Genomic DNA, 16,744 nt, shown 5'->3' with positions numbered 1-16,744 from the left:
TGACATACTAACACATTTAGAAGTGGATGCAAACCAAATCTGCCTTTATGACAAAAGAATAGAATAACATAAATCATTACTTTTTATTGAAGGTATTGATATACAACAGGTGATTTGTTTTAAGGCTCAAAGGCATCCAATTGCAAAATTAATACTGGAAATAATTAAATAGGCATGTAATGCCAGTCACTGGTAGGCTGTTTCAAGTTCTTAACTCTATACATATTATTTCTACTAACTGCACTTAAATCATTACCAGATGCTACTTCTTTTGCAGTGAACACTGGATATGTGCTGTTAACATTTCAAATGGGGTCAAAAATGAGCTCCTTCAAAAGTTAAGGGAAATAAACTTGCAAGAAATTATTCTGCTTAAGTGTTAAATGGCATTCTCTTTTCAGTAAAATGCAGAAATGAGCTAAGAATAATTGGCAAATTTTTCACTAAAACTTAAGTACATTATATTTTCATTTGAAATTGGGTGCTCATCAATTTTTAATAAGTAGTTGGCAATATTATATAGCTAAATTACTATAAAATTGACATTTAACATTAGTTAATTGTTATATAAAAATTGAGCATAAAGGTTGCTGATAAAGCAATAGAAGTTGAAACCTGTTTTAGTTCAGTAAGGCAGCTCAGGTATTTTTAACACAATGTATATCCTTGACACTTTAAATGTTATTTTTGTCATAGCTGGTACATAAACAGCTGGCACTGATCTTCAGTCAAATGATAGTAATACTGATCATTTAGTTTTGTTGGTATCTGAGTAATAGCGTTGTTTCATAGCTCTGTATTTCCTAAGGAAGTATAATGCTTCTAGTTCTTTCATTACAAATTTGCCCCTTTCAATAAGTTCTTTGATCTTCTCTGGGTCCTTCACATCTTTGTTTTTAAGGAAAACATTCTTCAGACGCCTTTTGAAATAGTCTGCTCCTTTTGGATAGTCTCGTCCAAGATACAGCAGCTTAAAAAAGAAAGATTATATATTTCTAAACAATCTATGTCATATAACATTTACAAAACTGGCAACGTACGTACTTACATTCTTATAAAGATTCAATACTTCTCCTCTTAAAGAATTGGCCATTTTCACTTATCATGGAAAATATCCACTTTTATATGTAATATACCTAAAGAAAAAGAAAAATCTTTACAAATAACTGCATTGTAGTCTTGAAAAAGATTTTACCCACTGGTAAACTAGTACTTTTTTTTTTTTTTGCCATTCAATAAAAGTTGATTGTGCACTTTTATGTTCCAGGCAGTGAGATGCAGCTGTAAACGTGTCAGGTAAGATAGCTGCTATCACAGAATCAGCATCTCCTGAGGGACATAAAAGATCATTATGAGTTGTGGTAAGCTCTATGAAGGAAACAGAACAATTAGAGAAAGCAGATCATCGAGATAAGCAGGTGGGCCTCTTACAGAGTGGCATGAATTAGAAATAGACTTGGAATCCCAGCTGCACAGTGTTGTACAGGTTGCTTAATCTTTCCGAGCCTCTTTTCTTGTCAGAGGGAGAACTGTGTGCCCTGCTCTCGAGGCAAGGCTCGAACTGTTCGCAGGACACTGGGACAAATCAAGGGTGCCCTACAAAGAAAGGCTAAAGAGTAGGACAAACAGGTGTGAGAGTCAAGCAGGTTCACAGCTAATGGCAAATGGGCAGGAAGATCAGTGATGAAGAGACCAAGTGAACAACCCAGAAAGGGGGTACATGAGGAGCAGGCAATATCCAGTGGGATAGATAAGCTTAATCTTCATGTGTACTTTGTGCTGCTAGTGAGAGGCAGCTCCTTAAAGGCACCATCACAGCCTAAACATAGAAAATAATTCCCAATACTTGTGACGGTTGTGGGGGTTAACTCCTAAAATTCGTACATTATAAACATTTAGTTTGTGATAGGCCCCAAATGAATGTCAATGCCATATATAACCTTAAAATTTCATAATGCCCATTTGCCCATTAATCTAAAATAACATACCTTTTTATATCCCTCATTAACAAATTTTTATTTTAAAATAACTTCATTCAATCTTTCAGAAAAGCTGCAACTCAGATTTAATAACTTTTTTCCCTGAACTATTTGAGGATAAGTTGCTAACATGATACCAAATCAACCTGAATACTTTGTAGTGCCATCCAAAAGAAATACAGTACAAGCCATCCATGTAATTTTACTTTTGATAGTCCTTATTAAAAAAACAGCTGAAATTATTTTAATAATGTATCATTTTTATCCAAAATATTTTAAGAAGTGTTATGCCAGACATGTTTCTAAGTACCAGTGGCTTAGTTGCTACCATACTGGACAACAGTTTGAGGTACTTTCTGTGAACAAGGATGTTTTCTTACAGCACAAAACAACCATCAGAATCAGGAAATTAACAAGCACTGCTATATTACTACCATTGAATCCACAGCCCTGTGTTTTGCCCTTTGTAGCAAAAGAATCCAATCTACACTGATTACACATTGCATTTAATTTCCATGTCTCTAGCCTTCAATCTGAAAAAATTCCTTAATTTCCTTGATTTTCATAAACTTGACATCTGTGAGGATCACAGGCCATTAATTTTGTAGAAATATGTCTTGTTTTGATGTTAATTTATGGCTAGGTTCAGCTTACATAGTTTCGGCAGAAACATTAGACATGCTTTATTTCATTGCACTCTATTATGTGGACACAATTCCAGTCTGTTCCATTATGGCTAAAGTTAGTTTTGATCACTTGGTTAAGGTGGTGTTTGTCAGAACTCTCCACAGTTACTTTTTTTCCTTTGAAGTTAGCATTTTGTGGGAGGTACCGTGAGACATAAGTATATGTCATCCAGAAAAACCTTTCATCTTGCAAAAACATTAAAAGTAACAGAGCTTATGGTGGCGGGGGAGGGGGGGGCGGGGGGGGGGGTGCAGTTTGAGGCATACCACTCAAATCCTCTGCCGTTGTAAACAGAGCACCAATTTAAAAAAACAAATTGGTACCTGGAGAGCTGATCTGAGCCACTCAGATTGCTCTCAGTATTGCTGGAGGATACCACAGAGATAAGATGAAGTTTATGAATAGGAGTAGAGGGCTGGAGACCAGGAAGGGATCACAGGAGACAGGAGGAAATCCCTGGGGATGATGGTTTTACCATCATGATTGTGGTGAGGTTTCATAGGTGTAGGCATGAGTCAAATTTATCAAATTGTACTTATACTTAATAAGTGTAGCATTTGTATGTCAATTACATGTTAGTAAACCTGTTTAAAAGTAGTGTAGACATGCTGGCAGAATGCCAAGAGTAGGGCTGGGAGATCCTGAAATGCAGGTGAAAGTAGACATCTAAACCACGAGGCTGGTCAGTAGGGGATTCAACCTGTAACCAGGTCAACAGTTATATACCTCTGGGGTATACAACTAAGCAACTAAGTAGTTTTTTTTTTTTTTTTTTTTTAACAAACATACTTGAAAGGCTTCTGCTGCCAGTATAGCAACTGAGTGAAGACCTTTTCTTGCTGAAGTTTATAGATCTGCTTCTGTGGCTTTTCTTTCTTAGGGAAAAAAAATAAATAGCCAACACTGTTTACATGTTAATAATTGTCTGCATCCCCTATTTACTAGTGATTTATGAGTTCACAGTGACAAGTATACAATGATCAGAACATCTGAGTTCATTAACTTTCTTGTTTTCCTCCAAAGTGCTATTTTTCTGCTTTTGTCTGTTATCACTTGAGCTTTCCTGCATAAATGGTAGTCCTTTTCCAAAAAAAAAAAACCACCACAAAAAACAAACCCTTTAGAAATCTGCTTAGAAGTTGCAGCTTAGAGACTTTGGGCCTTCACTGAGAGTGATCTAATTGGGCCCTTTATTGGGGAACCTCTGATGTTGTTATCTTAGTCTGTTCCTCCTGGGCTGGTCAGATTCCACAGATAAGAGTCTTCCAATCTTCTGAGGATTTACTAAATTAAGAAGTGGAAAACGACTGAGGGCCTTGCATTCAGCATCATGTATACTCAAATACACCTAACCTGCTCCCAGTGTGATTCTCATGTCCTTTGTATGCCTAAGGACACCCCCACACCATAGATGATTCTGTCCAGAAATAAACCTCTAGTCTTCTGAGAGTGAGGCATGCACTTAGAGGTATTTCTCAAAGAGCTTTCACTTCATCCTCTCTGATTTACTTCATTCTTCATTTCCAAATCCAATGGCCCTGTTCCAGGGCCTTTTTGAGAATTATGCAGTATAAATTGGGCTTTTCAAGTGTGCTAGATGACAGTCATCTGTCTTGCAGCTTCCAAAGTTTGTCATCTCCTCCTCTATTAGTCTAATTTTTTTAAATTTAATTTTATTTTTAAACTTTACAATATTGTATTGGTTTTGCCACATATCGAAATGAATCCGCCACAGGTATACATGTGTTCCCCATCCTGAACCCTCCTCCCTCCCCATACCATCCCTCTGGGTCGTCCCAAATGGTTTACTGAAGATTTAGTGTTTTCAGGAGTGAAATTAGATGGGTCTATTTAACCGGGTACAGCAACAGCTAATTCCATTTTAAAAACTTTTTTTCTGAGAGCCATTTTTTGTGTTTTAATCTTACTGAAAATGACACTTAAGGAAGAACCTTGTGCCCTTAAAATAATTGTAAATCTACATTAGATGTAATTTCAAATAAAAAATTACAGCCTGTTTAATTCCTGGCAAAGAGCATAGCTCTATTTAATTCACAATTTGTAAAAGCTTTTAGAATGTGGGTTAAATTGTCTTTAGCTGTTTTTTTTTTTTTTTTAACAAATTATGCATAAAAAAGGACCTGCCCAGCAAAAAAGTAGCTGCTGTGACCAAGATAAATTTGTCCCATTCCTTGATATATTAACTTTTATGAGCTGAGGAAATGTTTTATTACTGCATACTGACCTTTAGGCATTTAAGTTTACTTTAGCCTTTAGGAGAAACAGGTTTCCTTGGGTGAACTGGTGAAAAATTTAAATGCAGCAGGGACCTGGGGCTGCTCCTTAACTCTGCATAAAGTCATGGAAATTACTGTTTTTATAAAGAGCCAAATGAGAGTTAGGGACTGTGAGAAGTTCCTTATCATTCTAAGAAACCTGGATGGGGGTGGGCATACAATCCACATTGATAGCTCTTTCCCAATGACTTGTGGGCCAAGACTTAACCAACTCCAGTATTGGGTTAAGTGAGAAGGCAATGGTAACCAACTCCAGTATTCTCGTCTGGGAAATCCGAGGGACAAAGGAGCATGGGCGGGGCTACAGTCCATGGGGTTTCGAAAGAGTAAGACATGACTTTGTGACTAAACAACAACATCATCGTGCCTAAAGCTATTACTGATCACTCTTCCCCATGAAGTTCAGATTTGACTCAAACAGATGGAGCACATTTCCCCAAAGTAGTTAAGCCTAAAAAGCTTCACACTAAAATTTATCCCAACACACTTGGCTGCACCAAAGGATATGTAATCCGAGAGTCAGGTGGCAAGAGATTTTGCCCCCAAAGCTGGTATTCTGCTTGGTTGAGGCCTACCTAGAAGCCAGATTATAAAAGTGAGTTGAAAGAAGATGGTCATGTATGTTCAGAGGGGCTAGGAACTGCACCTGTCTGGAGGTAAAAGTGAACAGAGGAAATGGGCCTTCTTATTCTTGCAGGCTGTAAGACTAGTAGAGGAGAACTATATAAGCCCACTGGTATAATCTCATAGCAGAGCAGTCGCCTAGAACACAGTCTAGCATGTTCTAACACATCCATAGCAAATCCTCCTCCCTGGGGGGAATTTGGTGGAAAGAGAACTTGAGCAAGTCTCTCCCCCGAAATCCTATGATATCAAAATTATTTATGATTACCATCCACACTTCCTTACTCCCATCAGAGCTGACTGAAGTTCTGTAATCGTAAACATTAGTAGTTTGACTGAAAAACAAAAGCTTAGTTCCATACCAGCTTCGGAACTCTATATCAAGTCGACATTAAGAGGTTTTTAATCTTGCTACCAGGGATGTGAAGGTGAAATGTCATAGCTATGACCAATCTGGATTTCTGTGGGGAGAATAACACTTTAACCTACAAAGACTAGCTCAGTCAGAAATACTTATTTAATAATACCTTTGGTCAACGAAATTGCAAGAGACAGCGCATTATAAAATTACAATCAGATGAGAAATGGTGGCAAGAATTTTAAAGCATTTCACGTCTTGTCAGGCTAAAATGGGGTTTAAGCCTAAACGGGGTTTAGATCTAAATTCATACGGAATTCAGATACGCTTTGGAAGGTTAATTTCTCAGTCTCTTAATTTCTTCTAGTTTTCCTGTTGGTCTAAGCTGCCAGAGTTTCTTCATGTTGGTAGACCGACATTCGAAGGGTTGTGCTACCGGTTAGTACACTGTGACCTTGACTCTGGGCACAGAATTTAGCGCGTCTTGCTGGGTCTCTGAGACCTCCACCAGTAAGGAATACGTTACCAGGAACTGCTTCAAATTATTTCCAGTTCTTGTTTAGAGCTCCTCTTGAAAAAACAAAACAAAACAAACACCAAAAAACAGCATATACCTTGATAGCTCAGGTAATAAACAACCAGGTGCAGGGAGAAGAATCTGAAGGTCATTTAAAAATAAACAACCCTCTGGGAGCCAATTTATTTACCTCTTTTTCTAAACTGCCAATCGAGCCCGGCCCCCCGCTGGTCTAAGCGGTGACGGCCCAGGAAGCCGACCCGGTGTCAGCTACTTGACCCAGTCGCGTAGCCGGCGGCCCCCTTCCTTCTCGAAATCCGCAAAGAAAGATTCGCCCCAGCAAATCTAGGGAAACAGGGAGAGGGGCTGTCAACGTCGGAAGACGCACACAAGCCCTTTTTCTACACCTGTTGGTCCTCGCCCAGAGCATACCGCCTCCAGACTGAAGCGTCCGGAAAACAAAATAAGACTCCCCAGCGCGGCACTCACGCACTTTCCGGCACGCCGCAGCCGTAAACGCAACCCTCAGCTCCAACGCTGGAGGCTGTCGACCGAGGCGGGCGGCAGGCTGTAGTGGGGCGGAGCAACCTGTCAGGGAAGTGGGTAGGGCGCCGTCCGGAAGAACCCCAGCGCGACTGCGCGAACCAATCGCGAGGCTCTCCGCAGCGGCCCTGGGGCGCCAGTGGGCGGGGCTTGTCGTCCTGACAACGCGGGAGCGTTTGTCCACACAACCCAGAGATCACACTTGGCCGACTACCGAGGTCGTGTATGCATCAGCATGGTGAGCAGGGAACGTAGGGGAGCAGGGTCAAGGGGCGATCATTGATGCTCCTGCGCCGTGTTAAATGATATGGCAAGAGCCTGTCATATTTTATTAGAGGAGAGCGAGTCGGTTTAGGAAAGACCCCATATCCTTAGGGGGGATGGACCTCTCCTGAAGTATGGCCTTCCATTCGGGGTCAGATGGACCGGAGAGAGAGTCCAGACCGGTTTCTGCAAATGGGGAATGGCCAGTTTGTGGTGTTTTAATCAGATCAGCTGATGTTTTAATCTCCAGCTGCTGCTAAATTCAAATATTCGTCTCAATTTAGTTACTCTTAGTCGTGATAGACATTCCTGTGAAATTGCTTTTTTTTTTTTTTAATTGCAGCTTGGTGGAAATGCATAGGTTTTTGGGGGGGGGGGCCACCTCAGCAATTAATTGAAAGCTGCTGCAGTTTACTCTGCTTTGAAAAGTTGTTTTGTGTGGTCTTTTGTGGAAACTTGAATTGTTTTGTGATTCAGAGTATGCAGCCTGCCTGGTGTTTAAGTATGATAAAGCTTCTTGTTTTGTTTTTCTGCACTCTTCAGCTGTCATGTCTTCTCCAGGAACACAGACCAACATGTAGCTATAACATGTTCTCGTTTCCCATTTTCTTAAACGTGATTTCCATCTTCTCCAGTGATTAAAACTAGATGAAAGTGGAAAGTGTAATTAGTTAATTATTTAATTCATTAATTAAGGGAAAATATGGAGCATACTCTTTGTGCTTGGCACTAAACTGAAACGAAGTACACAAAGGTGATAATTACAATCTCTCCCTTGTATGGAAGACAGACTTAGCAAATTAATTACAATACAGTTTTATAACTGTAATCATTGAAGTGACTACGATGGAGTAACACAAAGATGGGAATGTTAAAATTAGGGCGGGAGAGGAAAGGGGGATGGGAAGAGCAGAGCAATGCTTTTCAAGCTGTGTTTTAAAGTATGATGAATTTACCGGAAGTAATGAGAAGAAACAGAGTGTGGAGAGCGTTTATGTCAGGGAGAACAGAAAGTAAATGGATTTTAAACTGACTTAAAGCTGCTGATAACTTAAGGGAATAGGCACCTATTTATTATTTTCCAACCAGTACACAAGTCTCTTGTTTTTAGATCCCTTTGGCAGTCTTTCTCAAAATGTGGCTTCTGGAAAATTGGAATAAGCCCGGAATGGACTTGCCAGGTGGCTCTAGTGGTAAAGAACTTGCCTGCCAATGCAGGAGACATAAGAACCACAGGTTCCATTCCTGGGTGGGGAAGAGCCCCTGGAGGAGGGCATGGCAACCCACTCCAGAATTCCTGCCTGGAGAATCCCATGGACAGAGAGGTCTGGCAGGTTATAGCCTATGGGGTTACAAGAGGTGGACACTACTGAAGCGACTTAGTACGCATGCAAGCCTTGAATACCAGTTCAAGTGCAGATTTCAGGAACAGACTGGACTCCAGATCTAAGTATTAGTTTCCTAGGACTGCCAAGTAACAACATACCACAAACTAACTGGCTTCACCAATAGAAATTTACTGTTTCATAGTTTCAGAATCTAGAAGTCTTAGATTAAGGTGTTGTCAAGGCTATTCTCACCCTGCAGGTTCTAGCTTCTGCTTCTTTTTGTCTTGTGGCAGCATTATCCCATTCTTTGGTGTTCTCTGAGTGTGTGTGTGTCTGTGTCCACATTTCCCCCTTTTTACAAGGTTTCCAGTCTTATTGAATCAGAGGTCCGCCCTATTCCAGTATGACCTCATCTTAACTATATCAACAAGGACCCTCTTTCCAAACAAGGAAACACTTGGAGACACTGGGAGATAGGACTTATGTATGAATTTTGAGGGGACACAATTCAACTCATATCATGAACTGAATTACTTATGGGGAGAGAGAAGTGAGTATGTACACTTTTAGGCCAGGAATATGCATTGTTATAACAGGCATCCCAGGTGATGCTTATGCTCTCTGAGAACTACTCTACTACTGGATGCTCTTATGATTTGCAGGAAGAATGAGTATATGTGGCTTCCCTGATAGCTCAGTTGGTAAAGAATCTGCCTGCAATGCAGGAGACCCTGGTTCGATTCCTGGGTTGAGAAAATCCACTGGAGAAGGAATAGGCTACCCACTCCAGTATTCTTGGGCTTCCCTTGCAGCTCAGCTGGTAAAGAGTCTGCCTGCAATGCAGGAGACCTGGGTTTGATCCCTGGGTTGGGAAGATCCCCTGGAGAAGGGAAAGGTTACCCTCTCCAGTATCCTGGTCTGGAGCATTCTATGGACTGTATAGTCCATGAGGTTGCAAAGAGTCGGACATGACTGAGTGATTTTCACTTTCACTTGATTATATGTACTTATCCCAAACTTGCCTCACATTAAAAGCATTAATGAGAGATGACAGTTTGCCCACCTTTAAAATTTAGCTGCTTTGAAACAGGGCCATTGCTGTTTACATATTCTGCTGTATAGAATTTATTTCAAGGTGGACATACGTTAACTATTAACGATAGCAAGTATGGTAAAAATAAAACACCTTTGTAAACGTTGTGCGAGTCGAGTCACCATTCTTATGTCATCTCTAGTATCTCAGAGAACTTTGTGTGTAAATCATTAATAAATACCTGTTGAATGAATTAATGAGATATATGCACTTTATAAGAACATATAATCTACTGCTTGATGTCAGTTTTAACATTTATGTTTTATATAGTGATAACCTTATGGCTTGAACCATAACTTCTCTTGTACTAGTCTTCAAATGTGGAAAGTATATCATCTTACAGTCACATGATCCCCTACAAATTCCTTACCAGAAATCTAGTGAACTCAAGGGCCAAATCAGGAAATTACAAGTAGTATTACTAAAAAATACTTGTAAATATTTATTGAAATGCTGTACTTTCTAAGATCTAAAAAAGCATACCTCTGCTTTAGGACACGTTGCTGAATAGAATCACTTTGCCATAGCTTTGCCTGTTTTAAATTACTGATTCTTTTCCTATAAAATCAGCAATCTAACTTGATAGAATGACTATTTCTCTGTGATGTGAAATCATTCCCACACATTTAGGTTTGACGTTAATACCAATACTTAATGATTTCTTGTTCTTTAGAACCCTTTAAATCAGTGCCTTCTTGACTGGTATTCTGTTTCATAATCAGATATTTCATTAAACACGGATCATTGATTGTCATAAGAAAGTGTAAAATTTACTTACAAAAGATGCTTCAGTGGGTGAACTATCATAGTGTTTTATAGACTTGTAGTTCTGTCTGAATTCTTTCCTAAAAAAACCTTTTGAGATAATTTTAGATTTAAAGAGAATCTGCAGAGGGTACAGAAAGTTCCCTTGTCTTTTTTACCTAGCTTCTCTTAATTTTAACATGTTAGGCAATCATGATATTTTTGTTTAAAATGTATGAATTATTTTTTAAATTTATCAATTCTTTTGTTTTTCCAACTTTTAGGCTCCCAAAGCAAAAAAGGTAGGTAGAAATTATTTCTCAAAATAGTTTTAAAGAGCTGACATTGTACAAATTGAATTTTTAAAACATTTTCTGGTAGTTGTATTATAGTTTATAGAGTTTACTAAGCTTAGTTTTTAGACATTAATGCTATCTAAATCATTGAATAATCCTTTACAATAACAGGACATATTTCAAATTTGATGTAGAAAAATGGTTCTAATTTCACAAAGACTTTTTTAAGATAGGCTTTAATTTTTACTTGTGTCTAGATTGAAAGTATTTTATTATTTGTGCTCTATAAAATTTTGGATTAAGAAGCTTTTTCTTCATTTCAGATAGACCCATAAAAATTTAGGTCCAAAACCTTCTGTGACTTAAAAGTGAACCCTAAGATAATATGTTTCTAAATGGGTTGCATGGTAACATGTACTGAATTTTTCTGTGCTTTGTTAAAATTTCCATTCCTTAAAGGATGTCTCAAGTAACTTTTTCTCTCTTCACTGAGTAGATTTATACTTTAAAGCAGCGATTATAGTCTCTTACTGGCAAACATATACATAGTTCATTTAACCTAAAAGTTCTTTTTTTAATCAGTTGCCAAAGGATTATCATGCAAAAAATGTGTCTATTCTTAAAAAATTGGCAACCTGATAACACTGTCCCCATAAGGGAACAGTTGGCTAGACAAGTGACAGCTACCCCTTTTTGGAAATGCTTCCCCTTTTGTTGTAGTCCAGACTATGACCAAATCTCTTTCATTATTTACCTCTCTGGTCCCAACGGGATTTCGATTTGGAATGCCAGATTTAAGTCATATCTGAAGAGTCACCACTCTGTTAATTTCCTATCATTTTTTCTTGTGAAATCAAGTGTACTATGTTCTAATAGCACATGAATTAGAACATACCTCAATTATAATACCTGTCATTTTATTGTAATAATTTTTCATTGTGAGCTGCTTAAGGTCAAGAACATGTTTTATTTATTTTTGGATCCATAGTGTTTAGTCTGGCACATAGTAGAAATTCACTGAATATTTGTTGAATAAATATATAATACTCCATTTGCCCTACCATTACTTTAAAACACTTGGGCCTATGATTATTTAAGAAGAAATGCTTCTATAAATGTGTCTTTGGTATTTATACAGTTAAACATTTTTTCAAAAAATACTGTTGAGTGCCGTCAGTGTTTGCTTTTCTCAGTCACTTGAACCCACTACCCACCTGATGCTGTGTTAGGGACTGTGGATATAACTGAGCGACATTTATAAAGCACAGTCTTATGGGGAGTATTCTGGAGGACTACAGTCATTTATATATGGGTCTACAGTAGTTTATTAGTTTGTGTGGACATTTCATTTTTGGCTTTACATAGTGAAATCTTAGAGGCATTGTTTTAAATATGAAAAGTTTTCACTTAATGATGTCATATTTTTATTAATTCTAGGATACTCGTCTTTTTACATTTCACATTTTAACATGACTGAAATTGAGATATATCTTACGGTTGCTAATAGCTTCCAATCATTGTAGTCCTGAATTGACATCTTTTTCCTCCAGAGATGTTTGCTTCTGTCAGTCACATGGGCTTACTACCAACCCAGTACTACTTTAAATTCTCTTCTTGAGGGTTTTTGGACCACACTAATGATATAAGTCAGACTCATGAACTGGCTTGTGGTTTAAATTTTGAGGGATTTTTTTTTTTCTTTCTTTCTATTCATTTTCAGGATTGATAGATGCAAGTTTCCTTGCTATGCCTTTCTGTATCGTGGGTTCATTTGTGTTTACCTAGCATCCAGCTGTATACAGTCATCTTCTTTTACATTTCTATCTTGGGAATGTAATCTATTTCCTTTTTTGGTATAACAATTTATACCAGTTTATAATAATTTATAATAATTTAAAGGTACATCTTACATTCGATGGCATTATAGATTCTATGGAGTAAATATATCTTGGGGACCTTTTTTTGTTTGAACACATTGAGATTGCATCACTTCTTTTCACAGCTGTATCACATTTCATGGAAGTATGTCTATGATTTTTATATTGTTCCTATTTTTTGCTACCACATACAAGATAGAAATGAAGACTCTTGTATATAAGACTTTGCAAACATATGAAAAAATAGTTGCTTCATTCATTTTGCAGTGTTCTAGGTAGTTAAGAGTACAGCAGCAAGACAAGGGTCCCTGTCCTCTTGAAACTTACATTCTTTTTTTTCCAAGCTTTATTAAGATATAATTGACATATAACATCATGTAAACTTCAAAGTATACAATGTAATGATTTGACATAAGTATGTAAATATTATGAAACAATTACCAATATGATTGCTTAATACATCCATCACCTCACATAATTACCACTTTGTATGAGTATACATGTGTTGAGAACACACACATACATACACACACATCACACATCACATTTTCTTTATCCCTTCATCTGTAGATTGACAGCACTTGTTTTCAGTCTTGACTTGTGAATGACATCTCACTGCACATGAAGCTGCAGATATCCCTGAAGAGAGCGATTTAATTTCATGATGCTTGCATTCTGTCTGGGGAGGGGAGGTGAAGAAAAAAGTATAATTTTAGATTGCTTGGAATGTACAGAAAACCAAGAAAGGAGTCAGTGAGAAATGTAGGGTAGGGTGTAATGGTGATGCTATTTCGTATAGGGTGAGTGAAGAACTAAAGTTTGAGAAGAGACCTGGTTGAAATGACATTCTAGGCAGAAGAAACGGTTATTGCAAAGACCCATAGTTGGGACTGACCTTGGTGGTTAGAATCTAAGTGAGCAAAATAGAAAATGAAAGATAAAGCATGAAGTGCGGGGTGGTGAGGGTAGAGGGGTGGGCAGAAGGATTGGGGGAGAGAAGTAGGAGCCAATTCATAGTCATGTAGGCTATGGTGAAATGCCTGGATTTTATTCTGAGCGTGGGAGAGTTGTACACAGAAGAGTGACATGATCTGATTTACATCTTTAAATGGTCACTGGAAACTTCACTGTAGGGAAGCAAGAGTAGAAGTAGGAGTGCCAGTTAGGAGGCCGCTGCATCAGTGTCGGTCTGAAGTCTTTACACCAAGGTGAACTCTTTCCTGGAAAAAAAAAAATCTACTGTCTTTAAGTCCTGTCCTTTTGCCATTGCATCTCTCCTTCTGCTTTATAAAACAAAGGCGTGTGTCTCATCCATTCTAAGTCTTACATGCTTCATTGCCCTAGATCCTTGACTATGAAACTATAGGACAGTTCAAAATACTGATACTGGCAAAGCATTGTTTAATCAGGGCACCAAAGACTTCTTGTTTTTATCTGTCTTACAAGTAAGTGGTGAAATGTGGCCTTTGAAATATTGAGATATTCTGAATGTCCTATATATTGTAGTGTGGAGTGGTGGAGCTGGTATTAATTTTTCTTTAGTGGCATTGCTTGTAATTTTATTGTCAAATGATGATGCAGAAAAATCCTCTCACAGTGTAATTTATTGATAAAATATCCAAGCTTGAAAAGTAATAACATTAATTTTTTTAATGAAGAAAGATGAAAACTATCAGTAAAAATGTAAATTAGCTTAATATTTTTACATAGACCTTAAAGTTTCCTTTGAAACTTCATATAATTTAAATTAGTGTTATTCATTGCAAAAACTAGGAAATTGTATAAGACTATCATAAAGGTTATAACTCCTGGTGCACTGTTAAAAGACCCATCACTGCTTTTACATCAATATGTTTTCTTCAGAAACCACTGTACTTCATGAACTAGCAGAAGACATTGATTGGATTATAAGGAAAAACTCCCTTAAATATTAATGAATGTACAGGTTAACTCCAAATACTTTAATTTGAATTGATTTTACTTGAATACATTGAGACTGATACCCAAGTACCTCTAGGCATGGAAGTATAAAGAATGAGCTAAAAGGGGACCCTATCGCTCATTTCTCTATGTATATCCTATTTTTGAGGCCTTGGTTGCCTAAAATTTGAGTCCTAGCTTCTATTGAACATTCAGTGTTGACCCTAAAATATAAATGGTGTTAGGTTCAAGACATTAAATAATTGCATCTTTTAAAACAAAGTGTAAGGAAATGTAATTGACTCATACCTGACTTATAATAAAAAAAGAGCTTATCATGATGATGCATATTAACATTTATTTGTAGAGAAACATGAAGTCAAACTGTCTCTGATATAAAGTAAGTATGATATGGCTAGTTGGTTTAACTTTGAAGGCTGGGTTTTGTTAATAAGATAAATAGACCTGTTTTAATACTCTGAAAGAGCAAAATCTACAGTTTTAAATTTACAGTTTTGATCAATTTAAAATCAAAACAAGTGGTAAGATAAATTTGTTTCAAAAATATTATTTTGACTTTCCCATTTTCAGTCATACTGGCCTTAAGACATTTTAGATCAACCTTTCTGCTGCAAACAATAAATAATGCTGAGTAAAATATATATGTATAGATCAAAACTATCATCTTAAAAGCACCTAAGAGCTGATAAAACAGTAAGAGATTATCAGGCAAAAACCTAAATTAAGGTAGGAACCAAAGAAGCACTAAAACTCTTTTTCATGAGAGTATTTGCTTTTCACTTCAGTCGCTCAGTCGTGTCCAACTCTTTGCGACCCCATGGACTGCAGCACGCCAGGCCTCCCTGTCCATCACCAACTCCCAGAGTTTACTCAAACTCATGTCCATTGAGTCAGTGATGCCATCCACCCATCTCATCCTCTGTCATCCCCTTCTCCTTCTGCTTTCAGTCTTTCCCAGCATCAGGTGAGTCAGTTCTTCAAATAAGTCAGTTCTTTCAAATGAGTCAGTTCTTGCAAATGAGTCAGTTCTTTGCATCAGGTGGCTAAAGTGTTGGAGTTTCAGCTTCAACATCAGTCCTTCCAATGAATATTCAGGACTGATGTCCTTTAGGATGGACTGGCTGGATCTCCTTGCAGTCCAAGGGACTCTCGAATCTTCTCCAACACCACAATTCAAAAGCATCAATTCTTCTGTGCTCAGCTTTCTTAGTAGTCCAACTCTCACATCCATACATGACTACTGAAAAAATAGCTTTGACTAGACGGACCTTTGTTGATAAAGTAACGTCTCTGCTTTTTAATATGCTGTCTAGGTTGGTCATAACTTTCCTTCCAAGGAGTAAGCGTCTTTTAATTTCATGGCTGCAGTCACCATCTACAGTGATTTTGGAGGCCAAAAAAATAAAATCTCTCACTGTTTCCACTGTTTCCCCATCTATTTGCCATAAAGTGCTGGGACCAGATGCCATGATCTTAATTTTCTGAATGTTGAGTTTTAAGCCAAGTTTTTTTTGTAGAAGTGGTTAAATCTTGAATTTCTGGTCTTAACAGCCACAATGGAAGCCAAAAAAAAGTGGAGTGATGTCTTCAGTGTGCTGAAAGTAAATAACTGACAATTTAGAATTCTGTATCATCTTTCAAAACAAAGGTGAAATAAAAATGTTTTCTCAGGGAATTCCCTGATAGTCCAGTAGTTAGGACGCTCTGCTTTCACCATCATGGGCCTGGGTTTGATCCCTGGTTGGGGAAGAACTAAGATCCTGAAAGTCACACAGCAGTGAGGCCAAATTAAAAGCATTTTCTCAAGCAAAAATTGTGTTTTCCACCTGCAAACCAGATTATATATGTAAGGTATAAAACAGTAATCCTAATAATGACATGTAGATTTAAAAAATAAACTGAAATACACGACAACAAACAACCCATAATAGTCATCAGTTGATAAATAAACAAAATGTGTATATCCATCTTACAATACCATGGAATATTTTTCAGCCATAAAACAGAAGTTTTATGATATATGCTGATACATGTTGTAGCATGGAAGAAGCTTGAAAATGTTGTTCTGAATGAATAAAGCTGATTACTGAAGACCATACATTGTATGATTCCAGTTACATGAAATATAGAGAAAGTAACTGGTGGTATCATAGATCTGGGGGGTTGTGAGGAAATGGTGGGGGGGAAGCTGTGAAT

General features: G+C 37.6%; 2 protein-coding genes across 8 annotated transcripts in view; one reads left to right on the top strand and one right to left on the bottom strand.

The window, feature by feature from the left end:
• Positions 1–59: 59 nt before the first annotated feature.
• ETFRF1 (electron transfer flavoprotein regulatory factor 1) lies at positions 60–7,059 on the bottom strand. 4 transcript variants are annotated; one of them, XR_003511082.1, is made up of 4 exons: positions 6,956–7,059; positions 6,653–6,807; positions 1,049–1,136; positions 60–970 (listed from the first exon to the last, which is right to left on the bottom strand). XR_003511082.1 is itself a non-coding variant. In XM_027541567.1 (3 exons), exons 2-3 carry the CDS (start codon positions 1,091–1,093, stop codon positions 749–751), a joined length of 267 nt encoding a protein of 88 aa, XP_027397368.1. In that variant the 5' UTR covers positions 1,094–1,136; positions 6,653–6,983; the 3' UTR covers positions 60–748. The 4 variants fall into 4 exon arrangements, 1 of the variants encoding a protein (XP_027397368.1); XR_003511081.1 differs by having other exon boundaries at positions 6,952–7,052; XR_003511083.1 differs by having other exon boundaries at positions 6,895–6,996.
• An 83-nt stretch (positions 7,060–7,142) lies between these two features.
• The window catches only part of CASC1 (cancer susceptibility 1), an 88,099-nt gene continuing 78,497 nt past the window's right edge, over positions 7,143–16,744 (top strand). For 2 of the 4 annotated variants that reach the window (XM_027541559.1, XM_027541555.1), the window contains exons 1-2: positions 7,157–7,243; positions 10,719–10,736. In XM_027541559.1, coding sequence (XP_027397360.1) covers positions 7,241–7,243; positions 10,719–10,736 — 21 coding nt within the window. In that variant the 5' untranslated portion in view covers positions 7,157–7,240. Of the gene's footprint in view, positions 7,244–10,718; positions 10,737–16,744 lie in introns of all 4 variants that reach the window. The other 2 variants (XM_027541557.1, XM_027541556.1) reach the window with 2 other exon arrangements.

This window comes from Bos indicus x Bos taurus, chromosome 5 (genome assembly GCF_003369695.1).
Source record: "Bos indicus x Bos taurus breed Angus x Brahman F1 hybrid chromosome 5, Bos_hybrid_MaternalHap_v2.0, whole genome shotgun sequence".
NCBI lineage: Eukaryota > Metazoa > Chordata > Mammalia > Artiodactyla > Bovidae > Bos > Bos indicus x Bos taurus.
This window is presented reverse-complemented; position numbering and strand designations above follow the sequence as displayed.